The sequence below is a fragment of the Paramormyrops kingsleyae genome, unplaced genomic scaffold, assembly GCF_048594095.1.
Source record: "Paramormyrops kingsleyae isolate MSU_618 unplaced genomic scaffold, PKINGS_0.4 ups47, whole genome shotgun sequence".
NCBI lineage: Eukaryota > Metazoa > Chordata > Actinopteri > Osteoglossiformes > Mormyridae > Paramormyrops > Paramormyrops kingsleyae.
Genome location: NW_027325985.1, coordinates 142,380 through 165,133, shown reverse-complemented (window position 1 = coordinate 165,133; position 22,754 = coordinate 142,380). Strand labels below are relative to the sequence as shown.

The following is a 22,754-nucleotide window of genomic DNA, read 5'->3' as shown; positions in this document are numbered from 1 at the left end:
ACTGTCATCCCATGCTCCCATGTTACATAGATTACTTATGTCAAATTATTATAATTTTTTTTTTTTTACACAAAGATCTCTACAAACTATGTATACCTCCCAAATCCCCAAGAATACTCTCCCTCTGAATCACAATTCCCAACAAAATCAGCTTATAGCATCAATCAATTATGTGTGTAAGTTCTTCAGATCCTATTGCACAATAATATGGCTGTATGTGGTGGTAACAGGGATTATACAAATATCTAGAATATACCACATTCTAAGACAAACATTTACTTTTGATCGATTCTCAACCCAAGCTTACAGTCACACTTGTAGTTTCCCATATGTGTTCATGCAAATTTGGTTGACATGCGAGGTGGTTTTCTTCCTCCCATGAGGTCTGCAGAGTCCTTGCATTGTCCCGAGGAAGTTATCCCACTTATGGCACCGATGTGGCTGGTTACATCGTTGTTCCTGCGCTGGACATATGCTTTTCCTTTGCTGTGTACGATGCATCTGCCCCCCTTGATCATTTCTTCTGTTGTGCCGTGGTTTTCAGTGAGACTTGGAGTATGTAACCTGAAAGACATCAAGTGCAGCATTCATTCTTATGTCAGGTTAACATCTTACATTCTGAATCAGTCTGTATTGGTCACCATGGAACCACTTCATTACTGGTCCATTCCTCTCTTTGATTCTAAGCTTAAGATTGCCCTCCCCACAGGTGTCCACGGTTTCATGTAGCCCTGTCCAATTTGCATCCCAAAGCCCTTTCTGGAGGCAATTTTTGACCAATACTTGTTCCCCTTTTGTAAATTTGGCAATGTTGTGTTTTACAACATCATCCCATTGTCTTTTGTTCCCCTGGTAGGTATTTCCTATGGTATGATTTTCAGACAGAAAATCATCTTCTAGAATTCTCTGGACATTTTTTGAGAACATGTCATGTTCTGCCCAATCTTGGATGAGTTGTGAAGTGCTTTGCTGTGTTTCAGTGACTGCAGGGCCCGTGTCTGCTAGCCACTTGTCACAGTAGCCCCTAAGTGTAATTTCAACACTGGGTCTGGCAAATTCATCTGATTTCACATCATCCAATTTTTTAACAGAGGCCAGGTACCCCTGTGACTTCAAATAAGCATTCCCCTTGCATTTGACACATGAATCAGTCTGAATAGCACGCTGATGTGCTACCACTTCTTTGATTTCATGTAATAATTTGTTCATATCTTCATAAGTCATTGCTGGTACTGATGGGGTTGGTTCTTTCTTACATCTAGATTCCCCATCTCTCTGTACCCTTGGCCTGTGTCCTGCTGCACCTCCACCCTTTGACCAACAATCCTTCTTAAAATGACCTATCTTACCACAATTATGACAAGCATCTTTCCTAGCAGATTTAAGCCTACCTTCCTTAGTGGCTACTGCTGAAACCTTTTTCACCTTTCCTAAGGGACTTCGGCTTGTCTCGTTCCAGCTACCGAGGAGATTGCAGATGTAGGCAAAGGTCAAACTACCTTCTTTTTGTTTCAAATTCAACATTAGTCTTGCAGCATCATTTATTATTGGATCATACTGCTGCATGACCAATGCTAGGAATGCTGGGTCATTCCTCTGTGGGTTTCGAATTCCAGAATTCCCAGTGTAACACTTAAATAAGCGATTCACATAGGCCACAGGATTTTCCCCTCTCTCTGGCTTAGTCTCCAGAATTCTCCCCCAGTTTGGCTGTGGACTGCCAATCATGGCCAATAATGCTGCCTCTCTCTGCTGTGCATTTGCCCATTCACCATTAACAGCCATCTTGAAATTGTCAGGGAGCAATTCTACTAGATCTGCAGGTATGGTTAACTGAACTATTAGACAGCAATCTTGGTCATCTAGACCATTTGCTCTGGCTTGTCTCTGCAACTCAGCTAAGTAGGAATGAGGATCAGACACGCCATCCCATTTACCCACATTAGCACAAAAATCTCCCAGTTCAGACACAGCCAGTGGAATATGCTCACAAACCTCCTCATATTCATACTGTGCAGTGGCAGGCTGCCCGTTAACCTCGGCAGCTGCCCTTCTGCGTGTCCTGCGCTCTCTCACACGAACTGGTGCAACTTTAACTGGGCTCACATTAGCTCCCTCATCTGAAGTCTTACTATCACTGTCAGAATCTTCCAGCAGACTAATGCCCAAAGCTGCAACATGTCCCTTAACCTGTTCTAATTTGCTCTTTAGAACAGTATCCTCATCCCCAGCACGCTTTTTATGCACTTCTGGGTTTTTAATGCTTCTGGACCAAAGTGCCTCATAAGCATTCTGACACTTCTCCAGTTCCTTTTGCAGGAATGCATTAGCTTCCTTAGCTGCTTCCAGGCCCTGCCTAAGAGAAGCTACTAGTTGCCTCAGTTCAATGCTGTTTTCTGCAGCTAGCCGACGCTCTGCTCGACTAGCAGAGTTCTCCTGTTCGAGACTCTCTATTCTGTTCCTCAATTCACCGATTGTACTCCTATGCTGAGTACACTCAGACTGCGAACTTGCCAGTCTGCCGTTAATTTCTTGCTGTCCTTCCAGCAAGGCCTGTAACACGTTAGCATGCCTCTGCTTTTTCTTGGAACATTTCATGTTCCTCTCCCTGCATGCCTCCTCTAGCCACTCTAGAGGGTCTAGCTTATCTATGAGAGATCCATATGATCCCTCCTTGCAATGCTTTGCAACATATTCGATGGCCCACTCCATCATTGTAGGTTCTGAGTATAAATTTAAACTCTCACAGTAAAAACTTACACAATTTACCTACAGTGGTGGTTTATCTCAAGGACACAGGGTTACAATGTGGGGAACCCTGCTGGTGCTTTCTTACCAAAGCCCAGTTCCTCTACAAACACACCTCCTGTTTACCCTTTATTACTAATAAACAGGTCAAACCAGGAGAATTCTCATGCCTAAGTCTTGAATTACTCCCTATTTCCTATATTACTTTACTGTTCGTCTCAGCGGACGTCTGATATCGCAAACCAGTTATACTCACAAGCGTGATTCTTTCTGGGTCCTTCGGTTCGCAGAAGAAGGTGGCACGTCTGGAATGAAGCTTTCTTGTCAGTCTTCTCTCTTAGGTCAAGAAATCTTCTCTCTTCTTGAGGAAAATATCAGCCAAAAAAAAGGTTCCCAGATGATTCTTCCAGTTGTTAGCCCCTTCTCCTGGCTGGCTCGCCAATAAGATGTAAGGAATCCACTTGCAGAGTCTCCGCAGTTTCAGCAAAAATGGTGGTTTATTGAACAGTAAAAATAATATAATGTAATACAGTGTAGACATACACCGGGTACTGAAAGGCAGCTCAAATACAAATTAAGGGCAGTTCTTCACCCCCCTTTATACCCCAAAAGACCCCCAACAAGGTGCTGTGTGTAGGTGTTGTGAGTGAATTTACATATGAAGAGTGACCCCCCTGGCCTGTGAGGAGCCTGGGGCAAGGATGGGGCAGGACAGGGTGGAGACTTTTATGATCATTGTAATTTAGTTATCTTCCTTATCACCCTAGTGGTGCTGACCAGAACCCCCATTCTCTCCCTGACTTCCCCCATGGTCATAAATTGCTAAAACTGTCTGTATCCAAATGATCAACCAAGAACATTGGGGCATCTTTACTGCTTTTCCTTACATTACCTACGTGTGCTACCCCGATTGTGATCACCTGTTTCCTGTTATTTCGGCTTGTCTTGTGTATTTCAGTCTGCGTTCAAGTCTGTTTCCCCAGGTCTGTGATTAACGTGGTTTTGTTGTGTGCTGTCTGCCTTGAATAAAACCCCATTTTCGTCCTTTTCATGGCTCTCTCGCCTGCTTCCCCGCTCGCCCGCATGCCAGTCATCACAGAATGACAGACCTCACTCAAGACGCACCGCGGCAGACTGAGGACCAGCGCCTTGGTCTGCTGCAAGAGGTGTTATACTGGCTCAACAAACCCGAGGTCCGGGAGGACCCCGCTGCGTTGGAATTGGCCAGCCTTAGCGAGATGTCCGAACCCGGAAGCACGGACACATTTCGTGCTGTCTGTGAAAATCACACAGAGATAATTACAGAGAGGCGGCTGGTCATGCAGCCTGTCAGGGAGGGTATTGACTGCCTACCTGAAGGGTCTGAGGTATTTCCAGCTTCGCCGCCCCAAACGACCCAAAATAAAAGGAAGAAGTGGAAAGAGAGAAGACCAGAAGGAGAGTCCACCATCTTTCTGGGGTCCGTCTCCATCACCGCTTCTTCCCCTGCTGAATATCGGGAGGATGTCCTCTCAATTCGACACCCAGCGGTGTTCCCCCTGGACATCACCTCAGCCGCTTCGCGGACTCAGGTACCCAAAGCCCGCATTGCGGCCACTGAGCTGCCAACACTAGCAGCCTACCCCTTCCGGGAAGCACGCCTGTATTTTAAAGGGGCCAGGTCAGTTTGGGACGCCATCCCAAACGCCTGCTTTTATGGCGCCAACCCTGGCGGCAATTATTGATCTGCCTGTCCCTCTGGCGCCAGATGTGCCTGACCTGCCTGTCCCACCGGCTACCGCACTGCCCAGCAAGGCTCCAGCTGCGGCGCACCCTGCTGGCCGAGAGTTGGTGGTCGCTGCGGCGCCCCCTGCTGGCTCGGAGTCGGCGGTTGCTGAGGTGCCCCCAGCTGGCCCAGAGTCGGCGGTTGCTGCGGCGCCTGAGGCTCCTGCTGCGGCTCCGCCTCCGCCCGCTGCGACGCCTGCAGATCCGCCCATGTCCGCAGCCCGTCAGCCTGCTGCCACCACTCCAGCCGTCCTGTCTGTCTCGCCAGCTCCGCCCATCCTTGCCTGTCTCGCCGGCTCCACCCGTCTTGCCTGCAGCCGCGCCCAAGGTCCTAGCGCCGCATCCGCCTGCAGCCGCGCCCGCTGTCCCGGCTCTGCCCGCAGCGCCCGAGGCTCCTAGGCCTCCACCGCTGCCTGAGGTCCTGGCTGCGCCACTGCCTTCTGCTCCGCCCGAGGCTCCTAGGCCTCCGCCTCCTGCTCCGCCCAAGACTCCAAGGGCTCTGCCCGCTGCTGGGCCTGAGGCCCCAGCTCCGCCTACGCCAGAGATCCCTGTCCCCGAGGAGGTCCCGGACTGTGTAACCATCACTCCTCCTCCCTTGGTGGAAGGAGAGGAGGAGCCCGAATGGAACCCCTTGGGGATCTACCTGCTGGGCCCCAGGGACTCCGGTGGTGGACGGACTCCTCCACCATCACCCCAGTGTGGTGGAGTCAACCGGGTCCCTGACTATCTGTGTCCCAGAAGGGAAGAAGACATAGGCGTAGGGACCGGCTCCGGTCCGGCTGTCGCCTGCGGGTCCCCCTCCGGGGGCCCGTCGTCCCCCTACGGTCCCTCCTCTGACACCTCGTCGGCCACCTCCGGGTCCCCCTGCCTCGGCTGATCAGCCACCTGTGGGTCCCCCTGCTGCGGCTCGGCATCGGACGGCACCTTCCCCGGCTCTGGCTGCCCCGTCACCTGCTGCGGCATCCCCCTCCTTCTTGCCTGCGCCTGGGTCCCCTCCGTCTTCCTCTTCACCACTCCCGGTGCCCCCTCTGTCTTCCTCCTCGTTTCTTCTGTCTGTCCCTCGGCCTGTCTCCTCCTCCCCTGTGTGGTCCCCTCCGGCTCTGTCCTAAGGCGTGGTGATGATTTACTACAAAAAGTATATGATGGAATTAGGAATCCCAATAAATGTTGACGTATACATCCAATCTCAGGTACTAAAGAAAACTAGCTAAAGAAATATCTAAATGAAAAATATTAACCCATAAATAAATAATCTTTACGAAAGTATTATCTTAATTAGGCAATGTTAAGAGATGAAAATGTGAATGTGGCTATTGTTCTGAGAAGAGGCGTAGTCACGTGGTCAAAGAGCCACATGTAGCTCGCGAGCCGCAGGTTGCCGACTCCTGACCTAAGCTGACAGACAGAGCAAGGAGAGCACTGGTCAGAGAAGCTGCCAAGTGGCCCATGGTCACTCTGGAGGAGCTGCAGAAATCCACAGCTCAGGTGGGACAATCTGTCCACAGGACAACAATAAGTCATGTACTGCACAAATCTGGCCTATATGGAAGAGTGGCAAGAAGAGCGCCATTGTTGAAGGAAAGACATAAGAAGTCCCATTTGCAGTTTACCACAAGCTATGTAGGGGACACACAGGGTTCCCCCTGGAGTTTGATTTCAATTCTTCACTTTTCTTTGTATTTTTGCTTCTACTAATCAAATTCTTCACTTTTTTTCAGCATCCGTTTTTTTTAGTCACTCTCTCGCCGCTTCTTAATAAATTAATCATTAAACTCACTGAATATACATCTCTTCTGACAATCACACTGTGATTGGTCAACTAACGGCATGGGCGAGTCACGAGTCTACTTGATAAGGTTGGGAGAATCGTGAATACTGTGTAAAAATTTGCTTGCTGGCGTGCTGAAAACATAATGTATAGTACGCATTTCGGAAATAATGTTAAAATTACTATATATATAAGGTAAGCTAATACTTTCCCGGTGTTTCATAGTACCTTTGAGAGGGACATTCTAAAACGCTTAATGTGATCACCAAATTTCGCACACACACATCTGGTCATTAAGACTTTCACCTGACAAAAAATCAAAACCGAAATACAATGAATATGGACTTTATTTTACGTTAAGCGTTTTCCTTATAATCGGCGTCAATTGAGGGGAAAACGCTTAACGTAGTATAAACATGGGCGTAAATTTCATTCAACAGTAGGGGGGGACAATAAATGCCTTTTTCTCATGAGCAATTTTTGAAGGGGGTACAAATAATACAGTCAAATTGTACTTATAAAGATATGTCCCACAATGAAAAACTTTGCTTCTATCATTATTATTGTAGCATGGAGACTGTGTCATTATGGTTATTTTCAAAGTTTTTCTCAGGTTCAATGACAAAGCAGATTTTTCTTCAAAACTATTTATTGCATTGTTTGTTATGTTGTTTACAGTCAAGCCATCAACATACAATAAAATTTAAACATGACTGTTTAAATGCATAATAGATATTGATTAAACAAAAAAAATACAGTGGGGTCAGTTCGGACGTAGCACAGTGCTCATTTAGTAAATGCACAGCTAAACAATATGCTAATTGTGGGCGTTAATGTTAAGTTAACATTATGCCAAGTCGTCACAAATAAAACAATGCATGGGAAACGGCTTTGGCGTGTTAGTTGCAGTGCACTATGCAACAAGCTATTGTAAACAAGCTAACGTTAACTAGATAAGTAATATTTTAATCGCTAATATAGCAGATTCGTGGAAAATTACATCGGTAATCAGCATTTTTGCCGCAAGTAATTTATGAATGAGTCTGCATCAACTACATTAAAGAGAATCGCTTTATTTAAAGTGAATAAAATACCCTACTTACTGGAGTTCAACATTAACTGAGCCGCAGCCACACACCTGATTCGTGTGTGTAGAGAAGGTGAGATGACCTGGGAAAGCAGGCAGTTGGCCAAACCACTGTGAGGAAGGGGAGGGGGAACTCAACTTTTTCTAAATGCATTTTTTGCGTTTGTTTTTTTTTTCTACTTACAGAATTATTTTAGGTATACATACATATATTTTTCACAATAGATACACAAGAAATCACATTTTTTTTTTTTTATATAATTTTTTTTGGGGGGACAACCCTCGGATAGGGGGGGACATGTCCCCTCCGTCCCCCCCGGGATTTACGCCCATGGTTTATAGTACAAATTATATCTCTGTGTACAAGCTAATAGCTGGAGCATTATAAAGATTCAATGTTTTAGAGGTAGGAAATCCCCTATCAATTGTAAAAATGATCAAAATAATAACACACTCCTTATGCAGTCATTCCAGTGAAGTTTCGAAGGTTAAGGAATTTGAGGATATACTGTACAGAGATAATGTTCGTCCTACTGTGGTGCCCTTTTGATTTTGGCTGATTGGTGGAAATATTCCATGGGCCTAATATTCTTTTTGTTCTACTCAGAGACTCATTTCACATGGCAGCTGCCTTGGAAGAGTGAAGGCCCTTAAATGGGAAGAAAATATCTTTAAAGGTCAAAACACAAACACACACACACGTATACAGAATAAATTTCTCAGTAATGACATCTTGTTTTCTAGATTCCCTTGGATGTGCATTTCCTGTAGCCATAGGATGGTAATCATTCTAGTGCTTGGGTAACCATCTGCTGATAACTGACTTTAATGTTTATACACTGAGAGAGAATGTTCATAATTAAGTCATCTACTCAAAAATATGTCCTCGCAAGATGAAGTCATGTCATTATATATTGAATATTGGTAAACCTCAGTTGGCGAATTGGAATTTCAATTATTTATGTACAGTGGTGTCTGCGGTTCACAAACACAATCCATTTCAGGAAAATGGTCATGAACCAATTTGTACATGAACCAAGGCAATTTTCCCATAAGAAAGCATTGAAATTCGATTAATTCGTTCACAAGCCTATCAATAATAATTTTTGTTAATTAATTTTCTGGTCTTTATAGTAAAAACTTTAAAGAAAAACACAATATAGTGTGGCAACGGGCGGACAGGCATCGCGGGAGCAGAGAGAGACATGGAGACTTGCTTGCTGGGGAAATCACGCTCTTTATTAACAGTCCCTAACCCTTGTATTGTTGTTGTTGTTGTCGTTGTTACTGTAAATGGTTGCGTTTCCCTATTGTTGCGCGTGTGTTTGCCTGTGTCTTGTGTGTACCCGGTCCAATCCTCGCATGTATTTAGCTTGTGTAAATCTTCCACCGTGCGTGCATCTTGCAGTTCGGCGTCTTACAACCTTGTATTTCCTGTCTGTGTCTTTGGGTTCGGTGCTCGTTGGGTGCCTGTTGTGGTCCTTTTATTTACACTTGCATGCAGGGCATGCTGGGACATTCGCCCCGCCGGTGCTACACTACTATAAAAAGGAATCTGGTCAAGGAGTCTATTCGTCAACCAAATTTTGTACTCGAACCAATGCATTTTTTTCACAAAATTTTTGGTCAGGAATCAAACTGTTCGTAGACCACAAAGTTCATGAACCGCAAGCACCGCTATAATTCTAATAGGCTCCGGGCCCCTGTGACTCTGAATCTGACAAGCAGTTTCAGAAAATGGATGGATGGATGGATGGATGGAATTCTGAATTATAGTTGGTACTGATGCATCTCTGTACCGATCCTTAACGAATATTTCCATAGATTATTGTAGAGTTATAATTCATTAAACTCGATTACTCATTGATTAACATTTACCTTCTTGATGACTTGGTAATTTGGTGGCAGGAAGACAGCATATGGGGTGAAGGTCCAAATAAAGAGCAAATGCCTTAGTTTTGTGGAAGCATTTCATGTTGAAAGTGAAACAAAATGCAGATAAATTGCAGAAGACTTTCAGGTTCAAGGGACTCACCCAATAATGTGAGGTTAACCATAGTGCCCTTCAGCCTCTTGGAGTAGCTTGGCCTGTCTTTGTCAAGACTTTGCTTTAAATTATTTAGCTTAATTAACTATGATGACAATCTATGATGCCTGTATCTCTATATAATCATGCTAAAACAGGCTAGTCCTGTTGCTTAGTCGTACCATCTAATATGGTACAAAATAATCATGTAATATTATTTTTTTGTGAGCATACTGTTTGTAATGAGTAGGGCTGAACAATACAAAAAAATTATCACATTGCGATATTTAAAATTTTATAAATAAATTTTACGCAATAAATATTAGCGTATTTATAAAACTGAAAAATTGAAAATTTGAATGAACAATAGAATCAAACAGGTTGGTGGTGTTGCTGCGAGACAATTAACTTACTTTTACTCCTGTTTCCTCCCATAGTTCAAAAACATGTAGCTTAAGTGAATTGGAGTGCAAGCATGCGTGCATGCACCTTGCAATGGTGTAGTGCACCATCCTGGGTTGGTTCCTGCCTCACACCAAATGCAATATAAAATAAAATGTGTGTGTGTGTGTAATATACCACACATATACATACAAATGATTACTAGATTAATCGTCATATTGATTGGTAGATTACTTGGTTATTAATTCAATTAATAGTGACAGTCCTAGTCCTATTGTTGGACCATTAATATGATTTCCCAATGCTAAATTACAAGAGTTGTCCTCTGCTTTGGACAATGTCATGCTGTCATGCCACAAACTGTCTTCAGTCTCATCTCTAGAGGGAGCTGGAATTGAACGAACCTGGTAAGCTGAGGTGGTCCTTGTGTCATTTCAGATGGTCCCTCTGATCAACAAAGCCACAGAAACTCTATTGACCAACCGGAAGACCCATGCTGACTCAGGGCTGAGCTTTGATATACACAGGTAAGTCTCTCATGTTTTCACACCATCTGGAATATCTCTCAGACTGGGCCAGTATGGATGTATAGTCTGAAGTAATGGCTGATATTCGATTGTTGATTGCTGTGTCTGCAGCTATAAAGCATTTTGGCTGCAAAGCTATGGTAAAAGCATCCATCCATACATCCATTCTTGACCCAAACTGCTTATCCAGTGCAGAGTCATAATAATTCTGGGGCCTTTCCTACACAAAGCGTGAGATACTCTGAATCAAATATTGCAGGACAGAAACATGCACTCACACTACCAGCTGTTTAGAGACACCAACTCAGCTAACTGTGAGCAGTTTGGGTTTACACTAAGAGGATTCATGGAGCTAAATGGACCCTATCCTTCTGTGTATCCTTCTCTGGATCTTTTACTGGACGATTCAGGAGCTTTGGCTGCTTCACTATGGATGTGATCGCCAGCGTGGGCTTTGGCACCCAGGTGGACTCCCAGAAGAACCCTAAGGACCCCTTCGTTTACCATGCCCAAAAGTTCTTCTCCTTCACCTTTTTCCCATCACCATGTTCTTCAGTAAGATTCAGGAAGCAGCACTGATCTATTCCAAGCAAAAATTCACTAATTTATCAATTGACAAATTGGAGCAGCGTGTGGCTCAGTGGGCTAAGCCTGTGTGTCTGTAATCACAAGGTCGGCAGTTCAAACCCCCCCTCAGCACGTTTGCGGGTTCTTGAGCAAGGCTCTTAACCCCCAGCTCCCTGAGTGCCGCTACGGGTGGCAGCCTTTTGCATACAGCTTACTCTACACATAGCAAGTTGAGGGAGGCGTAAAGACAATTTCCCTACGAGGATCAATAAAGTATCGGTTATTATTATTAATTGGTTAAATAACACAGGTTTACAAAAAAAATGTTTTCAAGTTCCAAGGTTTTTTGAATGGATTTAGGGTATTTTGAGGGTACTGAATTCAAAAATCCCATTACTTTTGCTGAATTGGTTCTAGGTTTTGAGATAATGGACATCCATGAAAATAATGCATTCCCCCAATGCGACTTGTGTGTGATAACAAATGCAATAGCTTTTGGTCTGTCTTTTGACTCTTTAACAGTGTCTTTTGGCCCTTGGCTCAACACGATGCCTCGCCATCCTTCCCTGCGGCTGTGCCTCTATTAATCCTGCCATTGTGCATCAAGCACCCCGTGCCTGCACTGGTCGGCCGCTGCATTGAGACATATATTTCAACCCCTGTATTAGCTTAGTCATATCATCTTGTTTGTTTGACTCATCTGCCGGCCCCTGGAGGATGGGCTCCCCCTTTGGGTCTGGTCCCTCCCAAGGTTTCTTCCTCTTAGGGAGTTTTTCCTTGCCACCGTTGCCTTTGGCTTACTCAATGGGGGGTCCATACGAGGCAGAAATGTAAAGCGCATTGAGACAATGTAATGTTGTGATAATGCGCTATATAAATAAAATTGAATTGAATTGAATTGAATCTTAGGTAATGAAATGAATGATGAAGCGTCGAAGGAGAGTCTGAAAATAAAATTAGAGTAAAGTTCATATGTGCGTGTTTGCATGTTCATTTATTGCTGTTGTTACTGTGGTGGTCAATATTTACCCAGATCAAATCTCCATTTGGGCTTCACAAATGCAGTCAAAAGAAGATGTCCCTGGGTTTTTCACCTTTTTTGACTTCACCAGGTCCACATATTTCACAATAGAGGGCCAGACTTCCAATGCTCGTTTGACAGCTGGCAAATTTTCGAGCCACCGATGGCCACAGAAAGGAATAGGGAATCTTGAGGATGATATTGCAGCTGTGAAGTCCTCTCTTCTGGCTGGCGCAGAGTGGAAAAGAAAATGTAGTGCTTTGAGCATTTTCTCCACCATCCACACTTCAAAACCAGTCTTGAATGAGTTGTGAAGGGTATGTAGGCCACAACTTCCTACAATTACTAACTGTGTCCCAGCAAATTGCTCACCACAGTGTGAATGTCATCATTGGATGTATAGGAATGATGCAAAGTCCATAGCACTTCTGCTTTCAGTGTGTCAGTTGAGGAGAATGTACTGAAGGCATTGCTTGTCGGGGGATCTGGAGACACTGCCAATTTGGGTGTAGGCCTTCTCTGTAGGGGTTGTACTTGCAGGACTGGCAAACAACTGAATGGGGACAGTTGTTATCCAACTGTCGACAAAATGCTTGTGCTTCTCTACCCTGATATGTGAGTCAATGGCTTTAGAGCCCATTGTTGCTGTCACGCCCACGGGGGCGGACCCAGCAGGGGGCAGTCACCCAAGGACCAATTAACCCCGATACTTAAGGGCAAAACCGATCGCTGGTCACTTGCGAAGTATTGAGCTCATGATCGGCCATACCAAGCACTTCTCTGTCTTCCGTCTCCCTTTGCTCCCGCTACCTACCTGTTCTCCTCGTGTGCGACCCTTAACTCCTGTTCCTTACCTCCTCAGCCCAGCTCCCGTCCTTGAACCTTCCGTCTTGCTGAGCCCGGCTTCCCGAGTTGACCAGCCCTCCTGTTCCCCCGTCCCGTGTACGTGTATCGGACTGACCCCTCGGATTTCGACCCTAGCATCTTGACCTCGACCACTCTCCCGGCTCGCCGTCATTGGAACCGTCTGTCCGGTCGCCTCCTCCTGGGCTCCCCGGGGAGCGGACCTCATCCCACCTTCCATTGCAGAGCTGACAGCTCCCTGTACTTGTTCTCCGCGACGTCTATTAAAGCACGTTTATCCCCGCATTTCTGGATCCTGGTCTGTCTGCCTCTCCGACCGTGACAGTTGCCAGTTTGATGACTTTTTTTTACAAAGGTTGCATCACGCTTCGTAGACATTAGTTGTCTTTTTCAACCAGCCATGGTACTTTTTTTTGAAGCACTGACATTACTAACAATTAATAACTAATATTGTATTAATCAACATAACTTTTTCCTGTCACTTATATTGATTGATATTTTTAATTTCTTTTTTGTATGATGTTAGACTGTTTACTTACTAGTTGTAACTAAAATAAAATTATTCATGCAATTCTGAATGTTTTTCACACATGTTGCATTAATTAATTAATTAGCTATTAAATATCTCAGAAACTAGAGCCAATCTGGCAAAACCAAAGTCATATTCTTAATCAGCACCATAAACTTAATATAAAACCGTTCAGACATTGTTGGCACCAAAATCACTGTATACGAGTGTAATTGATATTCCTGCGAGCTTGGCTCCATTATACAGGAAGGTAGTGAAGGCTACCCATTGTCGAGCAAGAATGTGCAGTGTCTCTCAGACATGTGCACCTGGAGTTCTCTTACTCCAGTCACACTGCAGGCTGCGCAGTCATTTGTTTCACTGATGCCCTGCTTCTTCCTCCTGCCTGCAGTCGTTTTCCCATTCCTCATCGCTCCTCTAGCACAGCTCTTGCCTAACAAGTCGAGGTACGAGATGAACAGTTTCTTCATCGGGTGCATCAAAGTGATGATCAAGCAGAGAGACAAGCTGCCTGCCTCTCAGGTAAAGTGTCATTGGGAGTTTCTCGAATGCCTAGAAGATGACATTCAGCTGGTTGAGAAGCTTCCCCCCTTGAGCTTGCAGACTGTAAGTGATTACATAACTCCCATGAGCCTTTTGGGGGCATTTTTCATTTTGGGGCAAGTCATGCTTCCTCAGACTGTTTGTTAAATATTGAAATACTGTGTGAATGTAAGATATCGGATGAATGTAAGAAAGGCAATCTGGTCACCTGGGTAGAGCAGTGATTCAGAGCTCCTGGACCTGGAGTGACCCTTGACCTCTATCTCCACAGCGTCGTTGTGAATTTCTCCAGCTGATGCTAGAAGTAAGAAGTGAACGGGAGTATGTATTGCTGGATCAGTTCGACCTGGTAAGCCATGCTGATGACAGCACCCAGGCCGCAGACCGGGGGAAGGCAGCAGATGAGGCTCCACGGCGAATGCAGAGGAGGGTGATGACGGAGGATGAGATTGTGGGCCAGGTCTTCATCTTCCTGCTGGCTGGATATGAGACCAGCAGCAGCACGCTGGCCTTTGTCTGCTACTTACTGGCCATCCACCCCGAGTGCCAGCAGAGAGTACAGGAGGAGGTGGACGGTTTTTTCTCCATGACAGTGATTGCTATCTTCTTCCCTTAAGTCATCACTACACTTTGCAGTGATGACACAACCCACCAGAGGATCACTGTTATATAGCAGTTTGTCTTTGTTAAATGATAAAGAAATGCTAATACCTAATAGCCAACATTGCTGACACTGACAATGGTGACTACTCTGTAATCAGTAAAGGCATTTATTTATTAGGAACACCATACTAATACGGTGTTTGACCCCCTTTCGCCTTCAGAACTGCCTTAATTCTACGTGGCATTGATTCAACAAGGTGCTGAAAGCATTCTTTAGAAATGTTGGCCCATATTGATAGGATAGCATCTTGCAGTTGATGGAGATTTGTGGGATGCACATCCAGGGCACGAAGCTCCCGCTCCACCACATCCCAAAGATGCTCTATTGGGTTGAGATCTGGTGACTGTGGGGGCCATTTTAGTACAGTGAACTCATTGTCATGTTCAAGAAACCAATTTGAAATGATTCGAGCTTTGTGACATGGTGCATTATCCTGCTGGAAGTAGCCATCAGAGGATGGGTACATGGTGGTCATAAAGGGATGGACATGGTCAGAAACAATGCTCAGGTAGGCCGTGGCATTTAAACGATGCCCAATTGGCACTAAGGGGCCTAAAGTGTGCCAAGAAAACATCCCCCACACCATTACACCACCACCACCAGCCTGCACAGTGGTAACAAGGCATGATGGATCCATCTTCTCATTCTGTTTACGCCAAATTCTGACTCTACCATTTGAATGTCTCAACAGAAATCGAGACTCATCAGACCAGGCAACATTTTTCCAGTCTTCAACTGTCCAATTTTGGTGAGCTCGTGCAAATTGTAGCCTCTTTTTCCTATTTGTAGTGGAGATGAGTGGTACCCGGTGGGGTCTTCTGCTGTTGTAGCCCATCCGCCTCAAGGTTGTGCGTGTTGTGGCTTCACAAATGCTTTGCTGCATACCTCGGTTGTAACGAGTGGTTATTTCAGTCAAAGTTGCTCTTCTATCAGCTTGAATCAGTCGGCCCATTCTCCTCTGACCTCTAGCATCAACAAGGCATTTTCGCCCACAGGACTGCCGCATACTGGATGTTTTTCCCTTTGCACACCATTCTTTGTAAACCCTAGAAATGGTTGTGCGTGAAAATCCCAGTAACTGAGCAGATTGTGAAATACTCAGACCGGCCCGTCTGGCACCAACAACCATGCCACGCTCAAAATTGCTTAAATCACCTTTCTTTCCCATTCTGACATTCAGTTTGGAGTTCAGGAGATTGTCTTGACCAGGACCACACCCCTAAATGCATTGAAGCAACTGCCATGTGATTGGTTGATTAGATAATTGCATTAATGAGAAATTGAACAGGTGTTCCTAATAATCCTTTAGGTGAGTATATAAGAGATCTAATAAGTTTTTGATGGTATACAAAAAAATAAGTTGAAACAGTCTTTTGGTGTGCAGCACTATGGCCTCACACCATCAGGATTGCGGGTTTGATTCCTGCCCTTGGCTCTGTGTGTCAAGTTTGCATAATCTCTACACATCCTCTTGCACAAGTTTCTCCCTAAAGTCCAAAGACATACTGTTAGGTGAATTGGTGTCTCTGGCTTTTGTCATAGTATGTGATTTGCTCTGTGTTGGCCTGCCTTGTGCTCTGTGCATTCTGGGATAGGGTCCATGTTCCTCAGAAATCTGTTCTGAATATGCAGGTATTGAAGTTGGATGGATAGATAAAAGGAACACATCCTGACTTTGTGCACTTCTGCTGTTGTCTGGCATCATGTTAGTGTGTTGTGGTATAGTGTAATGTAGTTTATTACTTGCCTTAATGAAGGTTTGATAGATCGCACATAAGAATAACCTTGTTAACCCCAAGCAGGTAAAACCAACAAACCCAAATGAACAGAAGAACGAGGGGGTTTATCTAAAAGATGATACACCTCATGACACACCTAGGACACATCTAGACCTGCACAGCTTAAAACATATAGTGCACCCTTCCGGGCTGGCTTAGATGTGAGAAATGGTGTTTATGGAGGTTTTTCCTCCATCCTGGGAGGAGTTTGTCATTTGCTTTGTGGCAGATCTGTGGGCTGTATAAAGGATGCTATTCTGAATGCATTCTGAAAGGTACATTTGTTAGTGTAGCTAGTCCAGGGGGTTTGAGTATAACAGCGGCGGCCTTTAAGCACCATCTGCTACACGCTATAGTTTCAGGTAATGGAAAAGTGGTCTAGCAGAACCCCGTCACTGATGGATGACCCTCTTCCCATTTCTGCTCAACTGACCAGTATCTTTCATTTGGGGCCATTCCAAATATGTGCTGACGGATGGACGATCTGATGTGCACCGACGTTCATTTGTTTGATGTTCGTCTGATTGGTTCACTGCTGGGCTACTGCATTAAACCAGCCTGGTTTCAGGTAGATACCTCTGTTCTGACGTGCTGTATCATCCCTGAGGCTTGGTTGTTAGAAATGTCTGCCATGTCTGCTATGCAGCTGTACTTATACAATACATTTCTATTCTGAGCTCAGATGCACACTTCATAGTGTATACTCCTAAGTGGACTAAACTTGTCTTTCTTGTACCTTCTCAAGCAACACAGTGTGTACTCCCCAGGACCTTTAGAGGTGTGTGCCTGGGAAATCGTGCATGCGATTCAGGGCATGTAAAAAAAAAATGTATAAGACCAAGTGATTCAGATACTACAATATTATATTATATATTATATCAGATACTATCAATATTATATTGTGTTATGGCAGGTGTAATATGTTAAGGGTCGAAATATCTTATGCGTGTTACCTTCCTTGTATGCCAGCGATGTCTGAAAAATTGTTTCCCTATGGGGATAATAAAGTACCCATTTCCTACCCTATCCTACCTACCCTGTCCTGTCCTGTCCTATCCTGACCTGTCCTACCCTACCCTAGAAGCACATAAGAGTTTCTGACCATTTTCCAATCATGTGTGGTCCATCTGCACTACATGTAGACATGGAAATTTGCAGATGCCAAGAGTTTACAGTCACATGGTTGTCAATCCATCAGTACTTAAGCATCTAGTCAAACAATGAAATCATTTTTCATTTCCTGAGCATTCTTAGTCAAGCTACTGGGGCTGGAAGTTTTGTAATGTTAAACATGTTTTGAGAGGTAAAGCAAAGCAACAGGTCATTACAGAATTTAGCGATGAATCCATCTTTCAGGGCTGCCTACCGACTAAGGGTGCTGGTGAGTCTGCAGCCTCTCCCAGGATGGATTGAGCATCCCAGGTGGGTTGCCAGTTCATCGCAAGGCACACATAAGAACATAAGAACTATACAAACGAGAGGAGGCCATTCGGCCCATCGAGCTCGCTTGGGGAGAACTTAACTAATAGCTCAGAGTTGTTAAAATCTTACCTAGCTCTGATTTAAAGGAACCCAAGGATTCAGCTTGCACTATGTTATCAGGAAGACTATTCCATACTCTGACTACACGCTGTGCAAAGAAGTGCTTCCTTAAATCCAGTTTGAAATGTTCTCCCGCTAATTTCCACCTATGGCCACGAGTTCTTGTTTTTGAACTAATGCTGAAGTAACTATTCGGTTGAACAGCATCCAAACCTGTTAGAATCTTATAGACCTGGATCATGTCCCCCCTCAGTCTCCTTTGCTAGAGGCTGAACAGATTTAGCTCAAATAACCTTTCCTCGTATGACATTCCTCTAAGACCAGGAATCATTCTTGTGGCCCTACGCTGCACCTTTTCTAAGGCTGCTATGTCCTTTTTAAGATATGGTGACCAAACCTGTACACAATATTCTAGGTGAGGTCTCACCAAGGAATTGTATAATCTTAGCATTACCTCCCTTGACTTAAACTCCACACACCTGGAGATATACCCCAACATCCTATTGGCCTTTTTTATTGCTTCCTTTATTACTGGCGAGAATGAGACATGGAAGCATCAACATACACACCAAGGTCTTTCTCATAATCAGCTACCTTTATTTCAGTAGGTCCCATAAAATACCTGTACTTTATATTTCTGCTCCCTACATGGAGTACCTTACATTTGTCTATGTTAAATTTCATCTGCCAGGTGTCAGCCCAGTCACTAATTAAATTAAGATCCCGCTGTAGCTGCTGAGCCGCTAGTTCAGTATCTGCTACACCACCCACCTTGGTGTCATCTGCAAATTTCACCAGTTTACTGTATATATTGGTGTCTATATCATTTATGTAAATTAGGAACAAAAGTGGTCCTAAAATTGAACCCTGCGGTACCCCACTATGAACGCAGGCCCACTGTGACATTGAGCCTCTTATAACTACTCGCTGCTTCCTATCCGTTAACCAGTTATCAATCCAGGTCGCTACAGTTCCTAAAATACCTGTCGCTTTGAGTTTAAGTGAGAGCCTCTTGTGGCGAACAACATCAAAAGCCTTTTGGAAATCTAAGTAGATGAGATCATAGGCCTTCTTATCATCAACTTCCTGAGTAGCTTCCTCAAAAAACTCCAACAGATTTGTTAAACAGGATCTACCTCTCCTAAATCCATGCTGGCTATCCCTCAAAATGTTATTTGAGTCCAGGTAATCTACCATTTTCTCTTTGATTATAGCCTCCATAACTTTAAGAACATAAGAACATAAGAAATATACAAACGAGAGGAGGCCATTCGGCCCATCGAGCTCGCTTGGGGAGAACTTAACTAATAGCTCAGAGTTGTTAAAATCTTATCTAGCTCTGATTTACAGGAACCCAAGGATTCAGCTTGCACTACGTTATCAGGAAGACTATTCCATACTCTGACTACACGCTGTGTAAAGAAGTGCTTCCTTAAATCCAGTTTGAAATGTTCTCCCGCTAATTTCCACCTATGGCCACGAGTTCTTGTATTTGAACTAATGCTGAAGTAACTATTCGGTTGAACAGCATCCAAACCTGTTAGAATCTTATAGACCTGGATCATGTCCCCCCTCAGTCTCCTTTGCTTGAGGCTGAACAGATTTAGCTCAAATAACCTTTCCTCGTATGACATTCCTCTAAGACCAGGAATCATTCTTGTGGCCCTACGCTGCACCTTTTCTAAGGCCGCTATGTCCTTTTTAAGATATGGTGACCAAACCTGTACACAATATTCTAGGTGAGGTCTCACCAAGGAATTGTATAATCTTAGCATTACCTCCCTTGACTTAAACTCCACACACCTGGAGATATACCCCAACATCCTATTGGCCTTTTTTATTGCTTCCCCGCACTGGCGAGAATGAGACATGGAAGCATCAACATACACACCAAGGTCTTTCTCATAATCAGCTACCTTTATTTCAGTAGGTCCCATAAAATACCTGTACTTTATATTTCTGCTCCCTACATGGAGTACCTTACATTTACCAGTTATACAAGTTAGACTGATTGGCCTATAGTTTGACAAATTACTTCTATCCCCTTTTTTGAAAATGGGCGTTATGTTGGCATGCTTCCAATAAGAAGGTACCACACCTTCAGATAAGGATTTTTGAAACAGTAATGTTAAGGGTCGGCAAATAATATCCCTCATCTCTTTTAACACTATAGGTAAGATGCCATCAGGGCCCTGTGATTTATTTATTTTGAGCTTAGCTAGGCTTTGCAAAACATCAGCTTCAATTATATATATATTAGTTATAGACGATGTTGGATTAGTAATAAGAACTGGTAAGTTACTAGTGTCCTCAACAGTGAATACCCGTGCAAAACTATCATTGAACTCATTTACTATGTCAATGTCGTTTTCAATTTTTAGACCCTTACTATCCTGCAGATTAGTAATTTCAGCTTTTAGAGCTCTTTTAGAGTTAAAATACTGGAAGAAACTTTTAACGTCATCCTTAGCCTCCAATGTGATCTTCCTTTCGACATTCCTTTTAGCTCGTCTAATGTCATTTTTTAATTCAGCCTGTAGATTTAGATACTCTTGCTTTATTATGTCATCATCAGTTATTTTCCATCTCTGGAACAAAGCCCTTTTCCTCCTTACTTTATACTTTATTTCCCTATTAAACCACCTAGGTTGCAATTTCCTAGATTTATTCTTGCTGGAAACAGGTATGAAGTCCTCTTGCACTTGCAATAATGTGCTTTTAAAAAATTCCCATGCCTCTTCAACAGTTTTGTTATTTAACTCCATCCAGTTCACAGTTTCTAGTTTTAATCTCATACAATTGAAGTTAGCCTTCCTAACATTATATATTTTTGATTTGGACTTTGCTCTTCGGGCACTAAACTTAACCTCAAATTTAACCATGTTATGATCGCTACTGTCAAGTGGTTCTAAAACGTCTAATTTACCAATCCTGTCCTGTTTATTAGACAAAACAAGATCAAGAATGGCATCTCCCCTGGTAGGGGTGTTAACAAACTGAGTAAAAAAACAATCCTGTACTAATTCCACCATCTCAAGTTCATTTTCAGAAGAGCCAGCAACAATGTCCCACTGCATCCCCGGTAGATTAAAATCACCCATAACTACCACATCATTTTTATTGCTCATAATCCTAATATCACTGTATAACAATCTGCTTTCCTCAGCAGCTACATTGGGTGCTCTGTAACAAACACCGACAATTAGGCTATTTGAGTTTGTAGCATCTAATTTTACCCATATAGCTTCCGTACTTTTACTTATATCAGTAAGCTCCCTTGCCTGCAAGTTTTCCTTTACATATACTGCAACACCACCTCCCTTCTTACCTATACGGTCTTTACGGAACAATGTGTAACCATCCATATTATATTCTTGTCCATTCTTATCACTCAACCACGTTTCAGTTATTGCTATAATATCATAAGAGTCTGATGAGATAAGAGCCTCTAAATCATGAATTTTATTCCTAATACTCCTGCCGTTTAAATACAGACAACAAAGGGTAGGCCTATTACAGTGCCTACTTATAATATGATTTTTTGGGGCTTTCCGTTTCCCCCCAGTTACATACTTAACTAACCTCCCTGCCCCCCCAGTCCCTAGTTTAAACATTCCTCAATTACTCTACAAATACGCCTTCCCAGTACACTGGTTCCCCTCCGGTTCAGATGCAACCCATCCGGCTTGAATAGGTCCCACCTGTTCCAGAAGGTCCTCCAGTGCCCCATAAACCTAAACCCCTCTTTCCTACATGTTTATGGACAATTTAGAAACTCCAGTTTATTTAACTGTATGCCTTTGGACTGTGGGAGGAAGTTGGAGCAAAAACATGAGAGCATGCAAACCTTACACAAAGGGCTGTTATATTCATAATATTTGTAACTCACCTGTATTATAATATAAACTGGCAAAACTACTAACAGTAAAAATTTGCTGTTAAATCTTTGCTAGTAATCATTGTAGTAATCGTCTAAATTAATGCCAATCATAAAAAAGGTAGACATTCTGTTAGAATATTTATATTTGTAATAAGTGAAGATTTAAAAGAATGGCAACTTGGGTCTGACCACAGTATAATTCTGTTCCTCCTGACAGGACATTGCAAGTTAGTACCTGAATCTTGTAACTCTTGGTTACAAGCAGCTTCCTCAGTCCCTTTACTGACCCGATGGAAGCACCTGAAACCCACAGGGTGGCTCAGAGGGTGATTTTCATTCCCCTTTATAGAACCTTCCAAAAGTTTTCATTTTTCACTGAGTCAGAAAGGTTTCTTCAGGCCCATGAGGGGATTTTTTACTGAACCTGTCAACCACATCCCATCTCTGACTAGCTGCCTGTTTTTTTTCTGAAATTGTCTTGCAATGAGATTGGCTTTTGAGAATCATACCCTGGAACAGGGAGCAGGCTGGGGAGGCATCATGTGACAGGGAGCCCACAGAGCTCTCTGTCACGGGAGAATAAAAAAAGCTTCAGCTCCAGTGATGATTAGGTCCAGACAACAGAAAGAGGGGATATCGCCATGCCCTCTGACCCTGTGTTCACAGCACCTTGGATTTCAATCAGTACGCAGCAGTACCTTCTCAGCTCCCCTTCAACGATTCAGTATTTCCTGGAGGTGTCATTTTATTGATTGCTATTATTTCTCCTCTCAAGCTGACTGCTGGTTCCCTTCCCAGCATTGCTGGGTTAAACACTTCTCCTGTCCTTTTCACCAGTTGCCAGCTGATTTCCCAGTGTCCCACAAAAGGTTTTGCAAGTGAATCAGCAATTTTCCCAGAATGCACTAGTGGACAGGATGTGTGGTGTTTCTGCTGCTGCCTCAGGGACATAGATTGATACACAGAGTGATACAGCTGTGCTGTGGGATCTGTTATCCTGGGGGAATCATTAATTTGGCTTTTTTTTCTTAATGAATAAGCAGG

The 22,754-nt window shown here is 43.8% G+C and overlaps 1 protein-coding gene and 1 long non-coding RNA gene across 2 annotated transcripts; one reads left to right on the top strand and one right to left on the bottom strand.

Annotated features, from left to right (window-relative positions):
- Window positions 1-75: 75 nt before the first annotated feature.
- Window positions 76-7,423, bottom strand: LOC140586382 (uncharacterized). Its single transcript, XR_011988202.1, has 2 exons — window positions 7,384-7,423; window positions 76-5,638 (listed from the first exon to the last, which is right to left on the bottom strand). It is a non-coding gene; the product is annotated as an uncharacterized lncRNA (long non-coding RNA).
- A 307-nt stretch (window positions 7,424-7,730) lies between these two features.
- On the top strand, window positions 7,731-14,462 carry LOC140586377 (thromboxane-A synthase-like). The gene is made up of 6 exons (XM_072708238.1): window positions 7,731-7,773; window positions 10,234-10,322; window positions 10,733-10,869; window positions 11,852-11,863; window positions 13,695-13,825; window positions 14,118-14,462. The coding sequence occupies exons 2-6, from the start codon at window positions 10,234-10,236 to the stop codon at window positions 14,460-14,462; spliced, it is 714 nt and encodes a 237-aa protein (XP_072564339.1). The 5' UTR covers window positions 7,731-7,773.
- The last annotated feature ends 8,292 nt before the right edge of the window (window positions 14,463-22,754 follow it).

Excerpts from the sequence above, each read along its gene's own strand:
- LOC140586377 (XM_072708238.1), top strand. The coding sequence starts at position 10,234 with ATGGTCCCTCTGATCAACAAAGCCACAGAAACTCTATTGACCAACCGG. Across the intron at positions 10,323-10,732 it reads CTGAGCTTTGATATACACAG|GAGCTTTGGCTGCTTCACTA; the intron begins GTAAGTCTCTCA and ends TGGACGATTCAG. Across the intron at positions 13,826-14,117 it reads ACAAGCTGCCTGCCTCTCAG|CGTCGTTGTGAATTTCTCCA; the intron begins GTAAAGTGTCAT and ends CTATCTCCACAG.